General features: G+C 42.4%; 1 protein-coding gene across 4 annotated transcripts in view; it reads right to left on the reverse strand.

Moving 5' to 3' along the window:
* Positions 1-26,930, reverse strand: part of slc35f3b (solute carrier family 35 member F3b) — a 201,723-nt gene that overhangs the window by 21,784 nt on the left and 153,009 nt on the right. For all 4 annotated transcript variants that reach the window (XR_010464812.1, XR_010464811.1, XR_010464813.1 and 1 more), the window contains 4 exons: positions 19,875-20,101; positions 19,615-19,736; positions 5,756-5,864; positions 768-878 (listed from right to left, as the gene is read on the reverse strand). Coding sequence is in view for 1 of the 4 variants with exons in the window: in XM_065023052.1 (XP_064879124.1) it covers positions 768-878; positions 5,756-5,864; positions 19,615-19,736; positions 19,875-20,101 (569 nt within the window). In the remaining 3 variants the exon portion in view is untranslated. The remainder of the gene's footprint in view (positions 1-767; positions 879-5,755; positions 5,865-19,614; positions 19,737-19,874; positions 20,102-26,930) is intronic.

Consider the following 26,930-nt stretch of genomic DNA (forward strand, 5'->3'; position numbering starts at 1 on the left):
CATCCAGGTTAAAGCCCACTAGAACAGGAAATCCAGGACACAGTTAATAGTCTGCTATAATTTAATTAGGTAGGACCTAGCTAGTCCAACTGAGACTGAGTCTGTGGTCTTAATTAGGTAGGACCTAGCTAGTCCAACTGAGACTGAGTCTGTGGTCTTAATTAGGTAGGACCTAGCTAGTCCAACTGAGACTGAGTCTGTGGTCTTAATTAGGTAGGACCTAGCTAGTCCAACTGAGACTGAGTCTGTGGTCTTAATTAGGTAGGACCTAGCTAGTCCAACTGAGACTGAGTCTGTGGTCTTAATTAGGTAGGACCTAGCTAGTCCAACTGAGACTGAGTCTGTGGTCTTAATTAGGTAGGACCTAGCTAGTCCAACTGAGACTGAGTCTGTGGTCTTAATTAGGTAGGACCTAGCTAGTCCAACTGAGACTGAGTCTGTGGTCTTAATTAGGTAGGACCTAGCTAGTCCAACTGAGACTGAGTCTGTGGTCTTAATTAGGTAGGACCTAGCTAGTCCAACTGAGACTGAGTCTGTGGTCTTAATTAGGAGACATTTTTATCAAGCCCTGAAATTAACTCCTATCTACTCATAACTGGAGGAATCTCCAGTCAGAATGTTATCTCTTCGTAGGTTCCCTGGACATCTCAGACTTTGTGCATCACACACAGACACACACACACACACACACACACACACACACACACACACACACACACACACACACACACACACACACACACACACACACACACACTGTAACTCACCCTGACCCCCATGAAGCGGTCTCTCAGTACGATCCAAGAGAGCAGGAATACGAAGGCCTTGTTGCAGCAGAACAGAGCTGACACGTCTGTAGTGTTGATCTTCCTCAGGGCCTGTGTTAGAGACAGGATCACGTCACAGCTTAAAATGACTTCGCCCAATTGCTAGATTTTCGGTGGTGTAGTTGGCTACGAGTGTTTTTGAAGCAGAGGATCAATAGTTTGAGTCCAGTAAGGGGACAGGGATGGTGAAGGAAGCTATACCGCTAAGCTAGCACTAGAAGGAAGCTATACCGCTAAGCTAGCACTAGAAGGAAGCTATACCGCTTAGCTAGCACTAGAAGGAAGCTATACCGCTAAGCTAGCTCTAGAAGGAAGCTATACCGCTTAGCTAGCACTAGAAGGAAGCTATACCACTAAGCTAGCACTAGAAGGAAGCTATACCGCTTAGCTAGCACTAGAAGGAAGCTATACCGCTAAGCTAGCACTAGAAGGAAGCTATACCGCTAAACTAGCACTAGAAGGAAGCTATACCGCTTAGCTAGCACTAGAAGGAAGCTATACCGCTAAGCTAGCACTAGAAGGAAGCTATATCGCTTAGCTAGCACTAGAACAGGGGTGTCAAAGTCAAATGGACGGAGGGCCAAATAAAAAAATCAGCTACAAGACGAGGGCCGGACTGTTCGAATGTTCATTGAAAATTTTTTAAATGACGCATATAGTCTAGTGAACCTAATTGAACCTACTGAAAACCTAACAAATATATTACAATATGATCAGATAAATAAAGCAATATTTTCTTATGGCTCTGTCAGTAATCTTTAATTTTCAACAGACACAAAAGACAAATTTCCTTTATATAAATATCCCCATAACATGAACATTAAATGAAAGAAACCGGTATTCAAGGCACCATCAGTAGACTATATTTTCTATTTTAGCAAAAGTGGGCTAAATTTACTTCAAAGAAAAAACAATAATAGCAATTTTCTATCATCCACTCAACTGAAATATTTTTAAAATATAATTGGATTGAAATACAAAAAATAAAGTGCAAAAATCTATTAATCAAAAACAACACTTTGTTTAAGGAGAAGTAACATGCAGTGAAAACAAATATTAAATTTTAACTTTTAAACTTGAACTGAGTAAAAACTCTAAATATGTGATTGCACAGTAATGTTCACTTGTTTGAGGTTGAGGGTGATACTTGGTGGTGTCCCATCTTTTCCACAAGTTCATCAATGTTCGGGGTAAGGCTCTGAGCTGAAGAAATCCTCAGAATTGAGTGGAGGTGTTCAGCAGTAAGTCGACTTCTGTGTGATGTTTTGTTCAGGTTCATCAAAGAAAACAGTTGTTCACACAGGTATGTGCTGCCAAACATAGACAACGTTTGAGCAGCCTGGATGCGCAGCTGGGGCATTGTGCCGGGGAGGAAACGGGCGAACTCCGCAGCACCCACTGCCGCATATTTTGCCCTCAGTGCATCATTGCATTGGAGGTCAATCAACTCCATTTGGAGGTTTGGTGGTGAGCTTTCCACGTCAACAGCAAATGGGTTACCGAGCAGTTCCAACCTGCTTTTTGTGCTTCAAAGTCAGCAAATCGGCGTCGAAAGTCAGCGGCAAGCATACCTATTTTATCAGCCAACTGTGTGCTCGGGAACGCACTGGTAGAGAGCTTCTCTTTCATGGTCTGGCAGCTGGGAAAGTGGCTCAAATTTTCTTTCCGCATCTGCGTCTCCCACAGAGTCAGTTTGGTTTTAAATGCCTTCACTGTACTGTACATATCAGAGATGACACGATCCCGACCCTGCAGCTGCAAGTTTATTGCATTCAGATGACTCGTAATGTCACACAGAAAAGCCATTTCACACAGAAACATTTCGTCTCGGAGTTGTGTTGTGTCTTTCCCTTTGCTGTCCAAGAACAGACAAATCTCCTCACGAAGCTCGAAACATCTTTGAAGCACCTTTCCCTGGCTTAGCCATCGCACCTCTGTGTGATAAGGCAAATCACCATGCTCCGTTTCTAACTCCGTCAGAAATGCCTTGAACTGGCGGTGATTCAAACCTTTGGCTCTGATAAAGTTAACTGTGCGCGTGATGATGCTCATTACATGCTCCATTTTCAAGGCTTTACCGCACAACGCTTCCTGGTGTATGATACAATGATAAGCTGTCAGCTCACCTGTCGCGTTTTCCTCTTGCATCTTTTCCCGTATCTTCGCCACCAGTCCACTCCTGTGTCCACACATCGCAGGTGCTCCGTCGGTTGTCAAACCCACGAGTTTTTCCCAAGGCAGCTCCATCTCATTTACACATCTTGACACCTCTTCATACAAATCATGCCCCGTAGTTGTGCCATGCATAGGACGTAAAGCCAAAAACTCCTCTGTCACGCTTAGGTTGGAGTCCACTCCGCGGATGAAAATTGACAACTGGGCAATGTCAGAAATGTCGGTGCTCTCATCCACAGCCAAGGAATATGCAATAAAATCTTTTCCCTTTTTCACAAGCTGCTCTTTTAGATTGATGGACAACTGGTCTACTCTCTCGGCAATGGTGTTTCTGCTCAGACTCACATTTAAAAAGAGTTGCCTTTTTCTGGGCAAACTTCGTCACAAACTTTAATCATGCAGTTTTTGATGAAATCCCCTCCGTAAATGGCCGGGCTGATTTAGCGATCTCTTCTGCCAAAATAAAACTGGCCTTGACAGCAGCCTGGCCTTGTGATTTGGCTTTTTTGAACAGAGCCTGTCGAGATTTGAGGCCTCGTTTTAATTCCTCTGCCTTTTGTAGCCTTTGTTCCATGTCCATATTCTTGTTTTTGTCCGCGTGTTTCGTTTCATAATGTCGTCTCAGATTATACTCTTTCAGTACCGCCACACTTTCTCCACACAGAAGACACACAGGTTTTCCAGCTACCTTCGTGAACATATACTCCGACTCCCACCTTGTTTGAAACCCCCGGTTCTCAGTATCCACCTTCCGTTTTGCCATTTTTGATGGGTATCTGAAAGTTAATTTTACTGTGATGCTGACGACTGCTGTGCCAATAAATATTGAAATGAAGCAGCCTACTGCTCGGTGCGTCACCTTTGCATTGTGGGAAATGTAGTATTGGTGCGTGTAAAAGATCTGCGGGCTGCCGGCTTGCTGCGGGCCGGTTCTAATAATAAATCAAGATCATCCCAGGGGCCGTAAAAAACCTTCTTGCGGGCCGGATGTGGCCCGCGGGCCTTGACTCTGACATATGTGCACTAGAAGGAAGCTATACCGCTAAGCTAGCACTAGAGGTCGACCGATTAATCAAAATGGCCGGATAATTAGGGCCGATTTCAAGTTTTCATAACAATCGGTAATCGGAATTTTTGGACTCCTATTATAGCCGATTACATTGCACTCCACGAGGAGACTGTGTGGCAGGCTGACTACCTGTTACGGGAGTGCAGCAAGGAGCCAAGGTAAATTGCTAGCTAGCATTAAACTTATCTTATAAAAAACAATACATCTTAACATAATCACTAGTTAACTACATACTGTATGGTTGATGATATTACTAGTTTATCTAGCTTGTCCTGCGTTGCATATAATCAATGAGGTGCCTGTTAATGTATCATCGAATCACAGCCTACTTCGCCGAATGAGTGATGATTTAAAAAGCGCATTCGAGAAAAAAGCACTGTCGTTGCACCAATGTGTACCTAACCATAAACATCAATGCCTTTCTTAAAATCACAAGTATACAAAATTGAAACCTGCATATTTAGTTAATATTGCCTGCTAACATGAATTTATTTTAACTAGGGAAACTGTGTCACTTGTCTTGCGTTCCGTGCAAGCAGTCAGGGTATATGCAGCAGTTTGGGCCGCCTGGCCATTTCTTCCTAACAAAGACCATAATTAATTTGCCAGAATTTTACATAATTATGACATAACATTGAAGGTTGTACAATGTAACAGCAATATTTAGACTTAGGGTTGCTGCCCGTTCATTTAAATACGGAACGGTTCTATATTTCCCAGAAAGATTAAACGTTTTGTTTTCGAAATTATAGTTTCCGGATTTTACTAGATTAATGACCTAAGGCTCGTATTTGTGTGTGTTATTATATTATAATTAAGTCTATGATTTGATAGAGCAGTCTGACTGAGCGGTTGTAGGCAGCAGCAGGTTCGTAAGCATTCATTCAAACATTTGCCAGCAGCACGTTGCAATGCTTGATGCACAGCACTGTTTATAACTTCAAGCATTATAAGAACATCCAATAGTCAAAGGTATGAAATACAAACGGTATAGAGAGAAATAGTCCTATAATTCCTAAAATAACTACAACCTAAAACTTCTTAACTGGGAATACTGAAGACTCATGTTAAAAGGAACCACCAGCTTTCATACTGTATGTTCTCATGTTCTGAGCAAGGAACTTAAACGTTAGCTTTCTTACATAGCACATATTGCACTTTTACTTTAATCTCCAACACTGTATTTTTGCATTATTTAAACCAAATTGAACATGTTTCAATATTTATTTGAGACTAAATTGATTTGATTTATGTATTATATTAAATTAAAATAAAAGTGTTTATTCAGTATTGTTGTAATTGTCTTCATTACAAATATATATATAAAAATAGCCCGATTAATCGACTTTTTTTGGTCCTCCAATAATCGGTATCGTTACCGGCGTTGAAAAATCATAATCGGTCGACCTCTAGCTAGCACAGTGACACCTGTTACACCTGCAGGCACTATACAATACTGCCACAGTCCCTAACCTGACGCACGCACGCACGCACGCACGCACGCACGCACGCACGCACGCACGCACGCACACACACACACACACACACACACACACACACACACACACACACACACACACACACACACACACACACACACACACACACACACACACACACACACACACACACACACACACACCCACACACCCACACCCCAGGATGGGGGAAAGCAGCACAGTACCTGTAGGTACAGGTAGTTGGTGAGGATCCACAGCAATCCAAACGGAGCCACCTTAGTGAAGAACACCTTGGCTGTCAGCCCGTCGTCCCCAAAGAACCGACAACACTCCCTGGAGAGGAACACACACAGATGAACACCCACAGGCATGCATGCACACACACACACAAAACAGACACACATGCACAGTACACAGGTACATGTACAGTTAAAGTCGGTTGTTTACATACATTTAGGTTGGAGTCATTAAAACTTGTTTTTCAACCACTCCACAAATTTCTTGTTAGCAAACTATAATTTTGGCAAGTCGGTTAGGACATCTACTTTGTGCATGACACAAGTAATTTTTCCAACAGTTGTTTACAGACAGATTATTTAACTTATAATTCATTGTATCACAATTCCAGTGGGTCAGAGGTTTATAGTTGACTGTGCCTATAAACAGCTTGGAAAATTCCAGAAAATTACGTGATGGCTTTAGAAGCTTCTGATAATCTAATTGACATCATTTGAGTCAATTGGAGGTGTCCCTGTGGATATATTTCAAGGTCTACCTTCAAACTCAGTGCCTCTTTACTTGACATCATAGGAAAACAGCCAATACCTCAGAAGAAAAATAGTAGACCTCCACAAGTCTGATTTATCCTTGGGAGCAATTTCCAAACGCCTGAAGATACCACATTCATCTGTACAAACAATAGTACGCAAGTATAAACACCATGGGACCACACATCCATCATACCGCTCAGGAAGGAGACGCGTTCTGTCTCCTAGAGATGAACGTACTTTGGTGTGAAAAGTGCAAATCATGTCATGTATTGTCATATTATGTCTTGTTCCTGTTCTTTCTCTTCACTCTGTCTCCCTCTGCTGGTCGTATTAGGTTACCTTCTCTTTCTCTCCTCCTCCAGCTGTTCCTCATCTCCTCTAACTACCTCGTTCACCCTTTTCCCACCTGTTCCCTTTTTCCCTCTGATTAGGTCTCTATTTCTCTCTAGTTTCTCATGCCAGAACCAAACTATCGTCTCGTTTGCTTCACCCTTGTCCCGTCCTGTCGGAATCTGCCTGGCAAGTGCATCCTGTACTCAGCTAACTGTCTTATCGTTGGTACTGTGTCCAGTTCATCTGATGCTACGTGAGATCAGGTACCTCTGTTCCTCTACGACCCGCGCCTACCCAGAGAGACCTGCAGCCTGTCGCCGCTAACCCAGCTATTCTCCTCTGCTGCTAAGAAGGGGGCTCTTTTGTAATTATCAGAAGGACTTTTTGTTTCATTTGTCGCCCTCTCTGCGGGTTGTCTATTTTGCCATTATCTACATCTGAAGAGGATCTATTTATTCCCTGTGTTTACATTAAAGGACTCTGTTTTTGTTAAACCGCTTTTGGGTCCTCACTCAAGTGCATAACAAATCAATCCCAGAACAACAGCAAAGGACCTTGTGAAGATCCTGGAGGAAATGGGTACAAAAGTATCTATATCCACAGTAAAACGAGTCCTATTTCGACATAACCTGAAAGGCCACTCGGCGAGGAAGAAGCCACTGCTCCAAAACCACCATAAAAAAGCCAGACTACAGTTTGCAACTGCACATGGGGACAAAGATCGTACTTTTAGGAGAAATGTCCTCTGGTCTCATGAAACAAAAATATAACTATTTGGCCATAATGACCATCATTATGTTTGGAGGAAAAAGGGGAATGCTTGCAAGCTGAAGAACACCATCCCAACCGTGAAGCACGGGGGTGGCAGCATCATGTTGTTGGGGTGCTTTGCTGCAGGAGGGACTGGTGCACTTCACAAAATAGATGGCATCACGAGGAAGGAAACTTATGTGGATATATTGAAGCAACATCTCAAGACATCAGTCAGGAAGTTAAAGCTTGGTCACAAATGGGTCTTCCAAATGGACAATGACCCCAAGCATACTTCCAAAGCTGTGGAAAAATGGCTTAAGGACAACAAAGTCAAGGTATTGGAGTGGCCATCACAAGCCCTGACCTCAATCCTATAGAAAATTTGTGGGCAGAACTGAAAAAGCATGTGCGAGCAAGGAGGCCTACAAACCTGACTCAGTTACACCAGCTCTGTCAGGAGGAATGGGCCAAATTCACCTAACTTATAGTGGGAAGCTTGTGGAAGGCTACCCGAAACGTTTGACCCAAGTTAAACCATTTAAAGGCAATGCTACCAAATACTAATTGAGTGTATGTAAACTTTTGACCCACTGGGAATGTGATGAAAGAAATAAAAGCTGAAATAAATTATTCTTTCTACTATTATTCTTACATTTCACATTCTTAAAATAAAGTGGTGATCCTAACTGACCTAAGACAGAGAATTTTTACTAGGATTAAATGTCAGGAATTGTGAAAAATGAGTTTAAATATATTTGGCTAAGGTGTATGTAAACTTCCGACTTCAACTGTATATGTACAGACACAGACAAACAAACAAACACATGTAAACAAGCACAATCACATTTTAGTATACAACATTAGTGTTAGTATTCATAGTCTATGCTAGTGATGGGGGGGAAATCGATACAGTTAAATATCACAATATTATTTTGGATGATATTATATTTAAGCAATATGGGGGTGTGTTATATGGCCAATATACCACTGCTATGGGCTGTTCTTAGTGCTGGATACAGTCCTTAGTCGTGGTATATTGACCATATACCACAAACCCCCGAAGTGCCTTATTGCTATTATAAACTGGTTACCAACATAATTAGAGCAGTAAAAACAAATGTTTTGTCATACCCGTGGTATACGGCTGTCAGCCAATCAGCATTCAGGGTTCAAACCACCCAGTTTAAAATGATATTTTGACTATTTTGACTAGTATCGATATATAAAATAAGACATATATACAGTAGCAGTCAAAAGTTTGGACACACCTACTCATTCAAGGGTTTGTCTTTATTTTTACTATTTTGTACATTGTATAATAATAGTGAAGACATCAACACTATGAAATAACACATATGGATTCATGTAGTAAACAAAAAAGTGCTAAACAAATCAAAATACATTTTAGATTTTAGATTCTTCAAAGTAGCCACCCTTTTTGCCTTGATGACAGCTTTGCACACTCTTGGCATTCTAGCATGCTAGCAGATACCCATAGACTTACAGTCACTGTGCTAACCAAGTAGATCAAAAAGTAGATTAAGGACCTAGTTGCCAAAATCCCAAAGTATACTGTGGCAAAGAAGGGGGTCGAGTGATAAATGGCAGATATGTGAGAGCAGAACTAATAAACGGGCTCTGCCCGATCACTAAAATGGCCACCCCTGTCAGAACTACAGATCACAAAATGACCGACCGCCAAAACTACAAGTCCCAGAAGCAAGGGGAACCCTCAGAAGGTGAAGCCGACCCACAGATAAAGGGTCAAGAAAAACCAGGAAGAGAGAGAGAGAGATTGCTGGAAGGATCTATGAACAATAGAGAAAGAGACTATAGAGATTGGCTGGATTTACCGTGTATGAGCTGGATTGTTTTGGATTTACCTGTTGGCGTTTGGACCTGAACCTACCAAGAACCCGATTCGTGTACCGAACCCTGCTATCCTTGACCTCGCCTACGGCCTGGGTGGACCAGGACGGAGAAACAAACACACAGGTACTGTCCTGTTCGAAATAACTCTCATTCTTGGGTGATTTGGTGACAGTTTACCACTTAATTTGTGATTAACGCTCCTAACCTTGAAGAGGTTTGCCACAATACATTAAAGCATAAAAAAAACATAAAGACTGGTATGTGAACTGGTAAGGAGTTACTGGAACTCCTGGTTCATTCCCATCCCGGCCCAGGCCCATCCAGGCTGCCAGATCTCCATTCCCATCCCGGCCCAGGCCCATCCAGGCTGCCAGATCTCCATTTCCATCCCGGCTCAGGCCCATCCAGGCTGCCAGATCTGTAACTCTGTGTTGTCTGTTTACACTGCTATGCTTTATCTTGGCCAGGCCGCAGTTGCAAATGAGAACTTGTTCTCAACTAGCCTACCTGGTTAAATAAAGGTGAAATAAATTTAAAAAAAAAAAATCCCATCCAGGCTGCTAGATCTCTATTCCCATCCCGGCCCAGGCCAATCCAGGCTGCCAGATCTCCATTCCCATCCCGGGCCAATCCAGGCTGCCAGATCTCCATTCCCATCCCGGGCCAATCCAGGCTGCCAGATCTCCATTCCCATCCCGGCCCAATCCAGGCTGCCAGATCTCCATTCCCATCCCGGCCCAGGCCAATCCAGGCTGCCAGCTCTCCATTCCCATCCCGGCCCAGGCCAATCCAGGCTGCCAGCTCTCCATTCCCATCCCGGCCCAGGCCAATCCAGGCTGCCAGCTCTCCATTCCCATCCCGGCCCAGGCCAATCCAGGCTGCCAGCTCTCCATTCCCATCCCGGCCCAGGCCAACCCAGGCTGCCAGCTCTCCATTCCCATCCCGGCCCAGGCCAACCCAGGCTGCCAGCTCTCCATTCCCATCCCGGCCCAGGCCAATCCAGGCTGCCAGCTCTCCATTCCCATCCCGGCCCAGGCCAATCCAGGCTGCCAGCTCTCCATTCCCATCCCGGCCCAGGCCAACCCAGGCTGCCAGCTCTCCATTCCCATCCCGGCCCAGGCCAACCCAGGCTGCCAGATCTCTATTCCCGTCCTGGTCCCATCCAGGCTGCCAACCAGACAATTATATTGCACCTAGACAATCTTACTGACACATCAATTACTGAACCGAACAATGCCAAGTGAGGCAGCTACTGTAGCTTGAGCCTCCAGGTTTAGGCTATCTGCCAGAGTGGCCTGGCCAGCCGTTCGGACACCAGGAGGTTGAAAACTGCAGTTCAAAGCCTCTCAGAACTTTGATGTTTGACTGTTTGACTACTCAAGGGTAATTATATTTCTAGGCTGGCCACAAACAGCACTATACAAACAGGAAGTTATGTACGGTTAGTCCTGGTCAGTTAGGTAGTTATGTACTGTTAGTCCTGGTCAGTTAGGTAGTTAGGTACTGTTAGTCCTGGTCAGTTAGGTAGTTATGTACTGTTAGTCCTGGTCAGTTAGGTAGTTATGCACTGTTAGTCCTGGCCAGTTAGGTAGTTAGGTACTGTTAGTCCTGGCCAGTTAGGTAGTTATGTACTGTTAGTCCTGGTCAGTTAGGTAGTTATGCACTGTTAGTCCTGGTCAGTTAGGTATTTATGTACTGTTAGTTCTGGTCAGTTAGGTAGTTATGTACTGTTAGTCCTGGTCAGTTAGGTAGTTAAGTGCTGTTAGTCCTGGTCAGTTAGGTATTTATGTACTGTTAGTCCTGGTCAGTTAGGTAGGTGCTGTTAGTCCTGGTCAGTTAGGTAGTTATGTACTGTTAGTCCTGGTCAGGTAGGTAGTTATGTACTGTTAGTCCTGGTCAGTTAGTTAGGTGCTGTTAGTCCTGGTCAGTTAGGTAGGTGCTGTTAGTCCTGGTCAGTTAGGTAGTTATGTACTGTTAGTCCTGGTCAGTTAGGTAGTTATGTACTGTTAGTCCTGGTCAGTTAGGCAGAGTGGCCTGGCGATGTGGAGCTGTAGGAGGTTGTTTTGGTCAGGCTCCAGAAAGATGACAGGGCAGATAAAGCACACTGGACACTAACAGGCCACGTACAAACAGACAACAATACACTATAACTATAATCAGTTAATGAGGTTGAGGGCAATGCTTCATTTCATTACTGAACCTGGCTATATGCCTGAATCCATAACAATAGACCTCTTTGACTGGGGCTGCGAATCCCCAAAACCTAAGCCCTGAACTTCAGCCTGGAACTAAGCTCAAGCACCAGATTAAGGCTAAGATTCTATCTGTTTCATGTTTTCAGCAAAGGCACCTTTTAAAGACAATTTCCGATTGAGCCGACATATTTTGTGTTTACCGTGAATGGGATCTCAGTAAATATGGAACATTACCTATATAAGCCACATTGTCGACAACCTGCAATCACATTGAATCCCGCCCTAAGCCCCAGTGGAAAGTGATCCGATGACAACTGCGATTGGCCTCTGCCATGCTGTCATGTATCAGTTATGTCGTGTGGACTGGTGCCAGCTCTTCCACACACTGTGTGGACCGACACATGCTAGGGCAGGGCTGCTTTAGCCCAAGAGAGGAGAAGAGCATCTGGCAGCTCACTGAAGTCTCTCCTCATCTCCCACAAAGCTGTGCATTCCACATTTCAGCCTATCATATGCTGCTCTCCAGCCCCTGCATTTTTAAGGAGATCAGAACTCTGTTGATATTTCATTTGTTTTCTGAAAGGACAGAGGGACGGGAGAGCAGGAGACACTCTGCGCATGTGTCTCTAATGGTTCTCTATTCCCTAGTGCCTAGTACTCTAGTTCTGACCAGAGCCCTATGATCCCTGGTCAAAATATGTGCACTGTAAAGGGAACAGGCTGCCATTTGGAAGGGAATAATGTGCCATTTGGAAGGGAATAATGTGCCATTTGGAAGGAAATAAGGTGCCATTTGGAAGGGAATAGGGTGCCATTTGGAAGGGAATAATGTGCCATTTGGAACGAAATAAGGTGCCATTTGGAAGGGAATAAGGCGCCATTTGGAAGGGAATAAGGCGCCATTTGGAACGAAATAAGGTGCCATTTGGAAGGGAATAGGGTGCCATTTGGAAGGGAATAAGGTGCCATTTGGAAGGGAATTAGGGTGCCATTTGGAGGGGAATAGGGTGCCATTTGGAAAGGAATAGGGTGCCATTTGGAAGGGAATAGGGTGCCATTTGGAAGGGAATAAGGCGCCATTTGGAAGGAAATAAGGTGCCATTTGGAAGAGAATAAGGTGTCATTTGGAAGGGAATAAGGTGCCATTTGGAAGGGAATAATGTGCCATTTGGAAGGAAATAAGGTGCCATTTGGAAGGGAATAGGGTGCCATTTGGAAGGGAATAATGTGCCATTTGGAACGAAATAAGGTGCCATTTGGAAGGGAATAAGGCGCCATTTGGAAGGGAATAAGGCGCCATTTGGAACGAAATAAGGTGCCATTTGGAAGGGAATAGGGTGCCATTTGGAAGGGAATAAGGTGCCATTTGGAAGGGAATTAGGGTGCCATTTGGAGGGGAATAGGGTGCCATTTGGAAAGGAATAGGGTGCCATTTGGAAGGGAATAGGGTGCCATTTGGAAGGGAATAAGGCGCCATTTGGAAGGAAATAAGGTGCCATTTGGAAGAGAATAAGGTGTCATTTGGAAGGGAATAAGGTGTCATTTGGAAGGGAATAGGGTGCCATTTGGATGGGAATAAGGTGTCATTTGGAAGGGAATTGGGTGCCATTTGGAAGGGAATTAGGGTGCCATTTGGAAGGGAATAGGGTGCCATTTGGAAGGGAATAGGGTGCCATTTGGAAGGGAATAAGGCGCCATTTGGAAGGAAATAAGGTGCCATTTGGAAGAGAATAAGGTGTCATTTGGAAGGGAATAAGGTGTCATTTGGAAGGGAATAGGGTGCCATTTGGAAGGGAATAGGGTGCCATTTGGAAGGGAATAGGGTGCCATTTGGAAGGGAATAGGGTGCCATTTGGAAGGGAATAAGGCGCCATTTGGAAGGAAATAAGGTGCCATTTGGAAGAGAATAAGGTGTCATTTGGAAGGGAATAAGGTGTCATTTGGAAGGGAATAGGGTGCCATTTGGATGGGAATAAGGTGTCATTTGGAAGGGAATTGGGTGCCATTTGAAAGGGAATAGGGTGTCATTTGGAAGGGAAGAAGGTGTCATTTGGAAGGGAATAGGGTGCCATTTGGAAGGGAATAAGGTGCCATTTGGAAGGGAATAGGGTGCCATTTGGAGGGGAATAGGTGCCATTTTGGGACGTAGCCACTAGGTAGAGGGGAACAGATAGAGAGTGGCCCTGCTGTCTCAATACATTAGACCACACTATAGTATAACACAAGCCCTGCTGTCTCAATACATTAGACCACACTATAGTATAACACAAGCCCTGCTGTCTCAATACATTAGACCACACTATAGTATAGCACAAGCCCTGCTGTCTCAATACATTAGACCGCACTATAGTATAACACAAGCCCTGCTGTCTCAATACATTAGACCACACTATAGTATAACACAAGCCCTGCTGTCTCAATACATTATACCACACTATAGTATAACACAAACCATGCTGTCTCAATACATTAGACCACACTATAGTATAACACAAGCTCTGCTGTCTCAATACGTTAGACCACACTATAGTATAACACAAACCATGCTGTCTCAATACGTTAGACCACACTATAGTATAACACAAACCCTGCTGTCTCAATACATTAGACCACACTATAGTATAACACAAGCCCTGCTGTCTCAATACGTTAGACCACACTATAGTTTAACACAAACCATGCTGTCTCAATACGTTAGACCACACTATAGTATAACACAAACCCTGCTGTCTCAATACATTAGACCACACTATAGTATAACACAAGCCCTGCTGTCTCAATACATTAGACCACACTATAGTATAACACAAGCTCTGCTGTCTCAATACATTAGACCACACTATGGTATAACACAAACCATGCTGTCTCAATACGTTAGACCACACTATAGTATAACACAAGCTCTGCTGTCTCAATACATTAGACCACACTATAGTATAACACAAACCATGCTGTCTCAATACATTAGACCACACTATAGTATAACACAAGCCCTGCTGTCTCAATACATTAGACCACACTATAGTATAACACAAGCCCTGCTGTCTCAATATGTTAGACCACACTATGGTATAACACAAACCATGCTGTCTCAATACATTAGACCACACTATAGTATAACACAAGCCCTGCTGTCTCAATATGTTAGACCACACTATGGTATAACACAAACCATGCTGTCTCAATACATTAGACCACACTATAGTATAACACAAGCCCTGCTGTCTCAATATGTTAGACCACACTATAGTATAACACAAGCCCTGCTGTCTCAATACATTAGACCACACTATAGTATAGCACAAGCCCTGCTGTCTCAATACATTAGACCACACTATAGTATAACACAAACCATGCTGTCTCAATACGTTAGACCACACTATAGTATAACACAAGCCCTGCTGTCTCAATACGTTAGACCACACTATAGTATAACACAAGCCCTGCTGTCTCAATACATTAGACCACACTATAGTATAACACAAGCCCTGCTGTCTCAATACATTATACCACACTATAGTATAACACAAACCCTGCTGTCTCAATACATTATACCACACTATAGTATAACACAAGCCCTGCTGTCTCAATACATTAGACCACACTATAGTATAACACAAACCCTGCTGTCTCAATACATTAGACCACACTATAGTATAACACAAGCTCTGCTGTCTCAATACGTTAGACCACACTATAGTATAACACAAGCCCTGCTGTCTCAATACATTAGACCACACTATAGTATAACACAAGCCCTGCTGTCTCAATACATTAGACCACACTATAGTATAACACAAGCTCTGCTGTCTCAATACGTTAGACCACACTATGGTATAACACAAACCATGCTGTCTCAATACGTTAGACCACACTATAGTATAACACAAACCATGCTGTCTCAATACATTAGACCACACTATAGTATAACACAAACCCTGCTGCCTCAATACATTAGATCACACTATGGTATAACACAAGCCCTGCTGTCTCAATACATTAGACCACACTATAGTATAACACAAACCCTGCTGTCTCAATACATTAGACCACACTATAGTATAACACAAGCCCTGCTGTCTCAATACATTAGACCACACTATAGTATAACACAAGCCCTACAACACAGACCATGCTATTACAACACAGGCCATGCTATTACAACACAGGCCATGCTATTACAACACAGGCCATGCTATTACAACGCAGGCCATGCTATTACAACACAGGCCATGCTATAACAACACAGGCCATGCTATTACAACACAGGCCATGCTATTACAACACAGGCCATGCTATTACAACACAGGCCATGCTATAACAACACAGGTCATGCTATTACAACACAGGCCATGCTATTACAACACAGGCCATGCTATCACAACACAGGCCATGCTATTACAACACAGGCCATGCTATAACAACACAGGTCATGCTATTACAACACAGGCCATGCTATAACAACACAGGCCATGCTATTACAACACAGGCCATGCTATTACAACACAGGCCATGCTATTACAACACAGGCCATGCTATTACAACACAGGCCATGCTATTACAACACAGGCCATGCTATTACAACACAGGCCATGCTATTACAAAACAGGCCATGCTATTACAACACAGGCCATGCTATTACAACACAGGCCATGCTATTACAACACAGGCCATGCTATTACAACACAGGCCATGCTATTACAACACAGGCCATGCTATTACAACACAGGCCATGCTATAACAACACAGGCCATGCTATTACAACACAGGCCATGCTATTACAACACAGGCCATGCTATCACAACACAGGCCATGCTATTACAACACAGGCCATGCTATAACAACACAGGTCATGCTATTACAACACAGGCCATGCTATTACAACACAGGCCATGCTATAACAACACAGGCCATGCTATAACAACACAGGCCATGCTATAACAACACAGGCCATGCTATAACAACACAGGCCATGCTATTACAACACAGGCCATGCTATAACAACACAGGCCATGCTATAACAACACAGGCCATGCTATTACAACACAGGCCATGCTATTACAACACAGGCCATGCTATTACAACACAGGCCATGCTATTACAACACAGGCCATGCTATAACAACACAGGCCATGCTATAACAACACAGGCCATGCTATAACAACACAGGCCATGCTATAACAACACAGGCCATGTCTTTGTATTTGTACTATCTACAGACTACACAGCAGCAGATGAGTAGAAAGGCTGTGTTAGTAACCTAACATTATAAAGGCTGTGTTAGTAAGATAACATTATAAAGGCTGTGATAGTAACCTAACATTATAAAGGCTGTGTTAGTAACCTAACATTATAAAGGCTGTGATAGTAAGATAACATTATAAAGGCTGTGTTAGTAAGATAACATTATAAAGGCTGTGTTAGTAAGATAACATTATAAAGGCTGTGATAGTAACCTAACATTATAAAGGCTGTGTTAGTAACCTAACATTATAAAGGCTGTGTTAGTAAGATAACATTATAAAGGCTGTGTTAGTAAGATAACATTATAAAGGCTGTGATAGTAAGATAACATTATAAAGGCTGTGTTAGTAACCTAACATTATAAAGGCTGTGTTAGTAAGATAACATTATAAAGGCTGTGTTAGTAACCTAACATTATAAAGGCTGTGTTAGTAAGATAACATTATAAAGGCTGTGATAGTAAGATAACATTATAAAGGCTGTGTTAGTAAGATAACATTATAAAGGCTGTGATAGTAACCTAACATTATAAAGGCTGTGTTAGTAACCTAACATTATAAAGGCTGTGTTAGTAACCTAACATTATAAAGGCTGTGTTAGTAACCTAACATTATAAAGGCTGTGTTAGTAACCTAACATTATAAAGGCTGTGTTAGTAAGATAACATTATAAAGGCTGTGATAGTAAGATAACATTATAAAGGCTGTGATAGTAAGATAACATTATAAAGGCTGTGATAGTAACCTAACATTATAAAGGCTGTGTTAGTAACCTAACATTATAAAGGCTGTGTTAGTAACCTAACATTATAAAGGCTGTGTTAGTAACCTAACATTATAAAGGCTGTGATAGTAACCTAACATTATAAAGGCTGTGTTAGTAACCTAACATTATAAAGGCTGTGTTAGTAAGATAACATTATAAAGGCTGTGTTAGTAACCTAACATTATAAAGGCTGTGTTAGTAAGATAACATTATAAAGGCTGTGATAGTAAGATAACATTATAAAGGCTGTGATAGTAAGATAACATTATAAAGGCTGTGTTAGTAACCTAACATTATAAAGGCTGTGTTAGTAACCTAACATTATAAAGGCTGTGTTAGTAAGATAACATTATAAAGGCTGTGTTAGTAAGATAACATTATAAAGGCTGTGTTAGTAAGATAACATTATAAAGGCTGTGATAGAAAGATAACATTATAAAGGCTGTGTTAGTAACCTAACATTATAAAGGCTGTGATAGAAAGATAACATTATAAAGGCTGTGTTAGTAAGATAACATTATAAAGGCTGTGATAGTAAGATAACATTATAAAGGCTGTGTTAGTAAGATAACATTATAAAGGCTGTGATAGTAAGATAACATTATAAAGGCTGTGTTAGTAAGATAACATTATAAAGGCTGTGTTAGTAACCTAACATTATAAAGGCTGTGATAGTAAGATAACATTATAAAGGCTGTGATAGTAAGATAACATTATAAAGGCTGTGTTAGTAAGATAACATTATAAAGGCTGTGATAGTAACCTAACATTATAAAGGCTGTGTTAGTAAGATAACATTATAAAGGCTGTGTTAGTAAGATAACATTATAAAGGCTGTGATAGTAACCTAACATTATAAAGGCTGTGTTAGTAAGATAAAATGGCATATATATTAAGGCTGTGATAGTAAGATAACATTATAAAGGCTGTGATAGTAACCTAACATTATAAAGGCTGTGATAGTAAGATAACATTATAAAGGCTGTGTTAGTAAGATAACATTATAAAGGCTGTGTTAGTAACCTAACATTATAAAGGCTGTGATAGTAAGATAACATTATAAAGGCTGTGTTAGGAAGATAACATTATAAAGGCTGTGTAGTAACATTATAAAGGCTAACATTATAAAGGCTGTGTTAGTAACCTAACATTATAAAGGCTGTGTTAGATAACAACATTATAAAGGCTGTGTTAGGCATTATAAAGGCTGTGTTAGTAAGATAACATTATAAAGGCTGTGTTAGTAACCTAACATTATAAAGGCTGTGATAGAAAGATAACATTATAAAGGCTGTGTTAGTAAGATAACATTATAAAGGCTGTGATAGTAACCTAACATTATAAAGGCTGTGTTAGTAACCTAACATTATAAAGGCTGTGATAGAAAGATAACATTATAAAGGCTGTGATAGTAAGATAACATTATAAAGGCTGTGTTAGTAACCTAACATTATAAAGGCTGTGTTAGTAACCTAACATTATAAAGGCTGTTCAGTATGCAGGCCACACAGTCAGAGCCAGGGGAGCAGGGAGAGCCCAGAACCAGATCCATGCATGAGCACTCTTAGAAGCTCTGACAAACACGCACACACATGCAAGCATGCACAGACACATACGTACGAGCACGAGCGCATGACTGGAAGCACTCACAGGCATGGCGGCATGTATGCACACACACACGCAAGCACTGACACACACACACAGTTCTATGTGTGTGCAGCAGCAGCCCAGTGGGTTGTAGAGATCAGGGATTCCTCTCAGAGGAAGAGCACGTCATGTGACTAAGCTGATCTAACTGTAGACACAGGCTTTTGTCCAACTAGAGACTGCTGCAGCTCAACACAATATACCTCCCACCTAACTTAGGAAAGTAATGACTTCTTACCTCCACTTATAGACAACCAGAGGTAATATTAATCCCAGAGCCATCATGAAACACCAGAGCCACAAATGATGATGTATAAACTTGATAAAATGGCATATTATATTACAACAAGGCTACATTTGGGTTTCCATGATACTCTGCTATGCCTCTCAATGCAGTCTGAAATAGTTTTCACTCCTTCTTTGTCCCCTGGTGTCCTTTGTTAAACCTTTAGGACAACAGTTGATGTTAACAGTATAAATACATTGCATTGATTGATTGTTTACCTGAACCTCTGTCTGGGGGTCTGTCTCTCAGGGCTCTTACACAGGTGTCCGATGTAGTAGAGGGGGAAGAACAGGCAGTTCCAGGTGGTGGCGAACCAGGTGAGGGTGAATGGAGCGTCAAACTGGGTATCCAAAACAAATTACTTTAACATTTTTATTAACAGGTTTCATCTGGCACTCGCTAGCACTCAGTGGTGGATCGTGTCAATCTGAGTTTGTGGGTGTGTGTGTTTAGCATGCAACTTCGTCAGGTTCTTCACCTGCTTAAAGGTGAGCTTGGCCAGCTGGGTGGACCCCGCCCACGATGAGCACACACACATCACCATGGCAACGCCCCACAGCGCCTTCCGCACCTGTACGGCCGTGACTTTGATGCAGCAACGAAGTCTCCACCTCCCCGTAGCAGGCTCCGCCCCCGGCGCCCCGCCGTTTGCCGCCTGGCCGTCCGCTGTGCTGCCCACCACATTCTCTCTGGGACGGTCTTCTCCTGAGCACAAAGAAAACAGTAGTAAACTATGAGACCAGAGTAGAGATTTAGAGGAGTTGTCTACATCACTACAATATGAGACCAGAGTAGAGATTTAGAAGAGTTGTCTACATCACTACAATATGAGACCAGAGTAGAGATTTAGAAGAGTTGTCTACATCATTACAATATGAGACCAGGGTAGTGATTTAGAAGAATTGTCTACATCACTACAATATGAGACCAGGGTAGTGATTTAGAAGAGTTGTCTACATCACTACAGTTTCAGACTAGGGTAGAGATTTAGAATAGTTGTCTACATCACTACAGTTTCAGACTAGGGTAGAGATTTAGAAGAGTTGTCTACATCATTACAATATGAGACCAGGGTAGTGATTTAGAAGAATTGTCTACATCACTACAGTATGAGACCAGGGTAGTGATTTAGAAGAGTTGTCTACATCACTACAGTATGAGACCAGGGTAGAGATTTAGAAGAGTTGTCTACAACACTACAATATGAGACCAGAGTAGAGATTTAGAAGAGTTATCTACAGCACTACAATATGAGACCAGGGTAGATATTTAGAAGAGTTGTCTACAGCACTACCGCATGAGACCAGAGTAGAGATTTAGAAGAGTTGTCTACAGCACTACAATATGAGACCAGAGTAGAGATTTAGAAGAGTTGTCTACAGCACTACCGCATGAGACCAGGGTAGATATTTAGAAGAGTTGTCTACAGCACTACCGGATGAGACCAGGGTAGAGATTTAGAAGAGTTGTCTACAGCACTACAATATGAGACCAGAGCAGAGATTTAGAAGAGTTGTCTACAGCACTACCGGATGAGACCAGGGTAGAGATTTAGAAGAGTTGTCTACAGCACTACAATATGAGAACAGAGCAGAGATTTAGAAGAGTTGTCTACGTCACTACAGTATGAGACCAGGGTAGAGATTTTCTGTGGAACTAGAATCAGAATTAAAGGTGTCACATGGCATCAGAGACCCATAACTGCTAAATCCTACAGATGTTATAATATATTGAGATGACATTTTAAGAGACATCTCTAAAACTTTATTGCATTTTTCAATTCAATAAGCTATTATGACTCTTCTATATCCATTATCCACACCGAATCTTCGATAATCTGAAGTAGCCTAAGTCACTTTCAGTAAGTACAGGTCCTTCACACAATGCCAACACATTCTTCATTCAATAACCTATTACAGCTTACAGTATCTATGCCCACACAATATGTTTCATCCTCCACTGAATATTCCTTATGTCTATTTTAGGTCGTTTACAGTTTAACTGAACTCGGACAAAATCTATTACACAAAATCTGGTGTTCGAGTGTGGCAGTGTGTGTGTGTGTCTGGCAGTCATTCTGCAGCCAAACAGAGGACAGGAGAGGGCAGGGGCTGATACCCAATCTGAGACGACTTTTACTCAGGAGTCTTTGCCTCTTGACTTACAATGACACACACACACACACACACACACACACACACACACACACACACACACACACACACACACACACACACACAAGACACACACCAACAGGACAATAGCATCACCAACAGGTCAATAGCACACAGACAGAGAGACACACATCATTCATGTCTCTTCCATCATTGTCGGTCTGGGACATGTCAGGACTGACTTTGTTTGACTGTGACTTTGAAGAAGTGATTAATGTTTTAGAGAACTTGTGTGCAGACAAACAGTAGGTACTTGAAAACACACAGAGATTATTGGACATACTGGCTCTATTCCTAGAGCCATACAAAATACTATAGCATCACCAACAGGGCTATAGCATCACCAACAGGACAATAACATCACCAACAGGACAATAGCATCACCAACAGAACAATAGCATCACCAACAGGACAATAACATCACCAACAGGACAATAACATCACCAACAGGACAATAGCATCACCAACAGAACAATAGCATCACCAACAGGGCTATAGCATCACCAACAGGGCTATAGCATCACCAACAGGGCAATAGCATCACCAACAGGGCTATAGCATCACTAACAGGACAATAGCATCAATAGCATCAACAGGGCAATAGCATCACCAACAGGACAATAGGGCATCACCAACAGGACAATAGCATCACCAACAGGACAATAGCATCAAACAGGACAATAGCATCACCAACAGGACAATAGCATCACCAACAGGACAATAGCACCAACAGGGCATCACCAACAGGACAATAGCATCACCAACAGGGCTATAGCATCACCAACAGGGCTATAGCATCACCAACAGGGCAATAGCATCACCAACAGGACAATAGCATCACCAACAGGACAATAGCATCACCAACAGGTCAATAGCATCACCAACAGAACAATAGCATCACCAACAGGACAATAGCATCACCAACAGGACAATAGCATCACCAACAGGACAATAGCATCACCAACAGGACAATAACATCACCAACAGGACAATAGCATCACCAACAGGACAATAGCATCACCAACAGGACAATAGCATCACCAACAGAACAATAGCATCACCAACAGGACAATAGCATCACCAACAGGACAATAGCATCACCAACAGGGCTATAGCATCACCAACAGGACAATAGCATCACCAACAGGACAATAGCATCACCAACAGGACAATAGCATCACCAACAGGACAATGGCATCACCAACAGGGCTATAGCATCACCAACAGGGCTATAGCATCACCAACAGGGCTATAGCATCACCAACAGGGCAATAGCATCACCAACAGGACAATAGCATCACCAACAGGACAATAGCATCACCAACAGGACAATAGCATCACCAACAGGACAATAGCATCACCAACAGGGCAATAGCATCACCAACAGGACAATAGCATCACCAACAGGACAATAGCATCACCAACAGGACAATAGCATCACCAACAGGACAATAGCATCACCAACAGGACAATAGCATCACCAACAGGACAATAGCATCACCAACAGGACAATAGCATCACCAACAGGACAATAGCATCACCAACAGGGCAATAGCATCACCAACAGGGCTATAGCATCACCAACAGGGCTATAGCATCACCAACAGGGCTATAGCATCACCAACAGGGCTATAGCATCACCAACAGGGCTATAGCATCACCAACAGGGCAATAGCATCACAAACAGGGCTCTAGCATCACCAACAGGACAATAGCATCACCAACAGGGCAATAGCATCACCAACAGGGCAATATCATCACCAACAGGGCTATAGCATCACCAACAGGGCAATAGCATCACCAACAGGGCAATAGCATCACCAACAGGGCAATAGCATCACCATCAGGACAATAGCATCACCAACAGGGCTATAGCATCACCAACAGGACAATAGCATCACCAACAGGGCTATAGCATCACCAACAGGGCTATAGCATCACCAACAGGGCAATAGCATCACCAACAGGGTTATAGCATAACAAACAGGGCTATAGCATCACCAACAGGGCAATAGCATCACCAACAGGGCAATAGCATCACCAACAGGGCTATAGCATCACCAACAGGGCAATAGCATCACCAACAGGGCTATAGCATCACCAACAGGGCTACAGCATCACCAACAGGGCAATAGCATCACCAACAGGGCTATAGCATCACCAACAGGACAATAGCATCACCAACAGGGCTATAGCATCACCAACAGGGCTATAGCATCACCAACAGGGCTATAGCAAGCACCCAGAATAATAACATAATAACAACGAATCCAAAGATAATAGAACAAGACAAGATCCCTTATGGTTCACCATGTTACGTTGTTTCATAACCATAGCTATCATCTATCTGCATGCAGCACCTGCCTTCTCCGGCTTTTTGTGTGGCTTTGTCGCCATCACATTAACATGAGGGATTTCCTTAATGGTGTTTTCACTCTAAAGATAACGACGTGTGCTGTGTGTGTGTGTGTGTGTGTGTGTGTGTGTGTGTGTGTGTACCACAGGGAAGCTAATACCTACTCATCCCCAGCCGTTAGCTACAGAATATACTCCTCCTCATGCAGTCTTGGAAACACAAGAACATTATATAACTTCTGTCAAGGCAGCTTGAAACCAGGATTTACCTTCTCACTCATCACATGACCTATTGACTAATGTCAAAAGAAACACCATTAGAAAGATACTGCAGTACTGTACCAACATTAGATACTCTAGGCATGTACTGTAAATCTCTGTAACTCAATATTGAATCTGTATTCATGTGTGAAATAGCCAATTATTAAGAAGTCAATAGGCCTTCACCAGTGGTGGTCGGTGCTGTTTAAGATTAGGGAGGACAATTGTTTTATGAGCATGCCCTATTTCTATTACAGCATATTGGATGATTGTCATTCATATTCCATTCACCCAGTTCAATGTAGCATGGATAGGTTTAGGCTACTACATGATGCTCTAATGTTCCCTGTACCCATCACGGGGTTGCTACAACCTAGCCTACGAATTCAAGTTTATAACGTGCAGTAGGTGCACAGGTTGAGAGACAAGTTGGAGTAATCAAGGTGACAGACATTGACACATTCAATAACACCTTGCACACTCCTGCCTGCATCTAGCTGATCTGGGGTGGAATCATTAGTCAACAGTTGGCAAATAAGAGTTTCTATTGGACAAATCCAGGTAGTTCCCTGTTTCGTTCCATCGGTGGAATGAAATCACCCCTGATCACCCACACACACAGTTCACTTTCATTAACAGCCACATTCAAACAGCATCATCACTTTACTCATTCCTACTGGCATCTACCTGCTCTCCTCCTCTCACCTTTTCCCTTCGCTTGTGGACTTCAGTGTACAACACAACAGCTGTCTGTGACCAGGCAACAAAATAAATTCCAAGCCAAACCTTCATACCATAAATGTCACCATATTAGCTTGCGTCATAGTCAACATACAGTAGCTACTAGAACTAGTGCGTTAGTAAACCCACTACAATCATGCAGAACAGTGTGCAGCAAGCAGTTTAGCAGTTACACCAGCGGGCCCAGGTGGCAATAAATTAATAAAACCAAACGTTTACCTTGACTTAGAAGTGTTCCAGTGTTGGATAGCCTTAATCTGTTAGCTAACATAAATAGCATTCCTCTCAGTTTGAGCTGGGTGTTTGAGGTTAAATTAGCTAGCTGCAAAGTGAAAGTTAAAAAAATACAGTGAAATATAGCTAGCTTTTTCTCGCTCTCTACTGCTTCGCCTTCATTTTTGAAGAAATTAAGTTGTTAAAAACTGTTCAATTATTGTATTTTTTTCTCTTTGAGTCAACTACTCACCACATGTTATGCACTGCAGTGCTAGCTAGCTGTAGCTTATGATTTCAGTACTAGATTCATCCTTTGGTTCTTCGATTGGGTGGACAAAATGTGGGGCAGCCGAAGAACCCTTTTGGAACCTTTTTTTCTGGTGTGAAATTTATGTTGCCCTCTGAGAGGAGGATCAAAATATATTCTTCATAACGTAGGACAGCTGCTTTTAGAAAGGCTCCTACATTCATTTATGTCCTGTTTTGCATATTTAATATTACATCCAAGAGAACAGTATGAGTCCGCATCTGTCACAACAGTATGACAGCATGATCCACAATTCACTGCATGAAAAGGCACAACATTCCAGTGCAAGATTCCGAAAACATACAATTTCTGGAAATGTGCGGTCATGTGTCCAGCTGTGTTTGGACTTGTACACGTCCCGTTTATCTCCGATAAGGAACAGGTCATGTGCGTGGATGTACACGGATGTCTATATGTCTGGTAATGAATCCCCAGAAACGAACACACCCGTCCACCCACTTACCAGGACAGGTCTTGAAAGGCCAGTGCCTTTGACGTCAGTTGCAGTAAATCTCGGTCCGCAGGTTGAGCGTGCTTATTCACCCCACCGAATGCTAATGCTAGTCATTGCTAGCTTACTGTAGTGACTGTCGCTGGTATATTAGAAACACAATTTATTATTACATTAATTCATTACAGTGAATTATCAATGAATGAATAAATTACTTTGAATGATTTTTATTTTTAATATCACACATCTTCAGGAAAAATATTCAAGCACCACTTTTCCCAGCGCTTGGCCCAGAGTGAGCCTTCATTTGGGTTACTGTTTTTCTATAGCGTTGAGGGGTCCGTGGGATCTAGGTTGCCTTGATGAAAACTCCCCAGACATGATCCGTGTGGTGTGGCTCAACCAAGTAGCTCTGGTCCCTCTCCAAGCGGCTCTGTAGTAGTTGACAAAGCCACACTGGTTTGTCATTTTGCAGGCCATCCTCCGCATTGCTAATCAGGTCAACATTAGCTCACATCCACATGTCTCTCTCATCCTCTACAAGCACTCTCCACCGTGCAGCTAGAAGCCAAACACAAAGAAAACATTAGAACACATCCACATGTCTCTCTCATCCTCTACAAGCACTCTCCACCGTGCAGCTAGAAGCCAAACACAAAGAAAACATTAGAACACATCCACATGTCTCTCTCATCCTCTACAAGCACTCTCCACCATGCAGCTAGAAGCCAAACACAAAGAAAACATTAGAACACATCCACATGTCTCTCTCATCCTCTACAAGCACTCTCCACCGTGCAGCTAGAAGCAAAACACAAAGAAAACATTAGAACATAGTAAACAAATGCATCAGACTCAAGCAATGCATATTCATACAATTCAAGTCTGAACTTCACTTTAAAGCCTCACCAAACCCAGATTGAGAGATATTCAAGGGGAATTCCAACCTTTGACATTTATCATTCTTACCTTGATTGTAGTTTTTGATATCTTTTGAAATTATTGGACTATTGTGAAAATAGTCAATTT

The sequence above is a fragment of the Oncorhynchus nerka genome, linkage group LG10, assembly GCF_034236695.1.
Source record: "Oncorhynchus nerka isolate Pitt River linkage group LG10, Oner_Uvic_2.0, whole genome shotgun sequence".
NCBI classification, from domain to species: Eukaryota; Metazoa; Chordata; class Actinopteri; order Salmoniformes; family Salmonidae; genus Oncorhynchus; species Oncorhynchus nerka.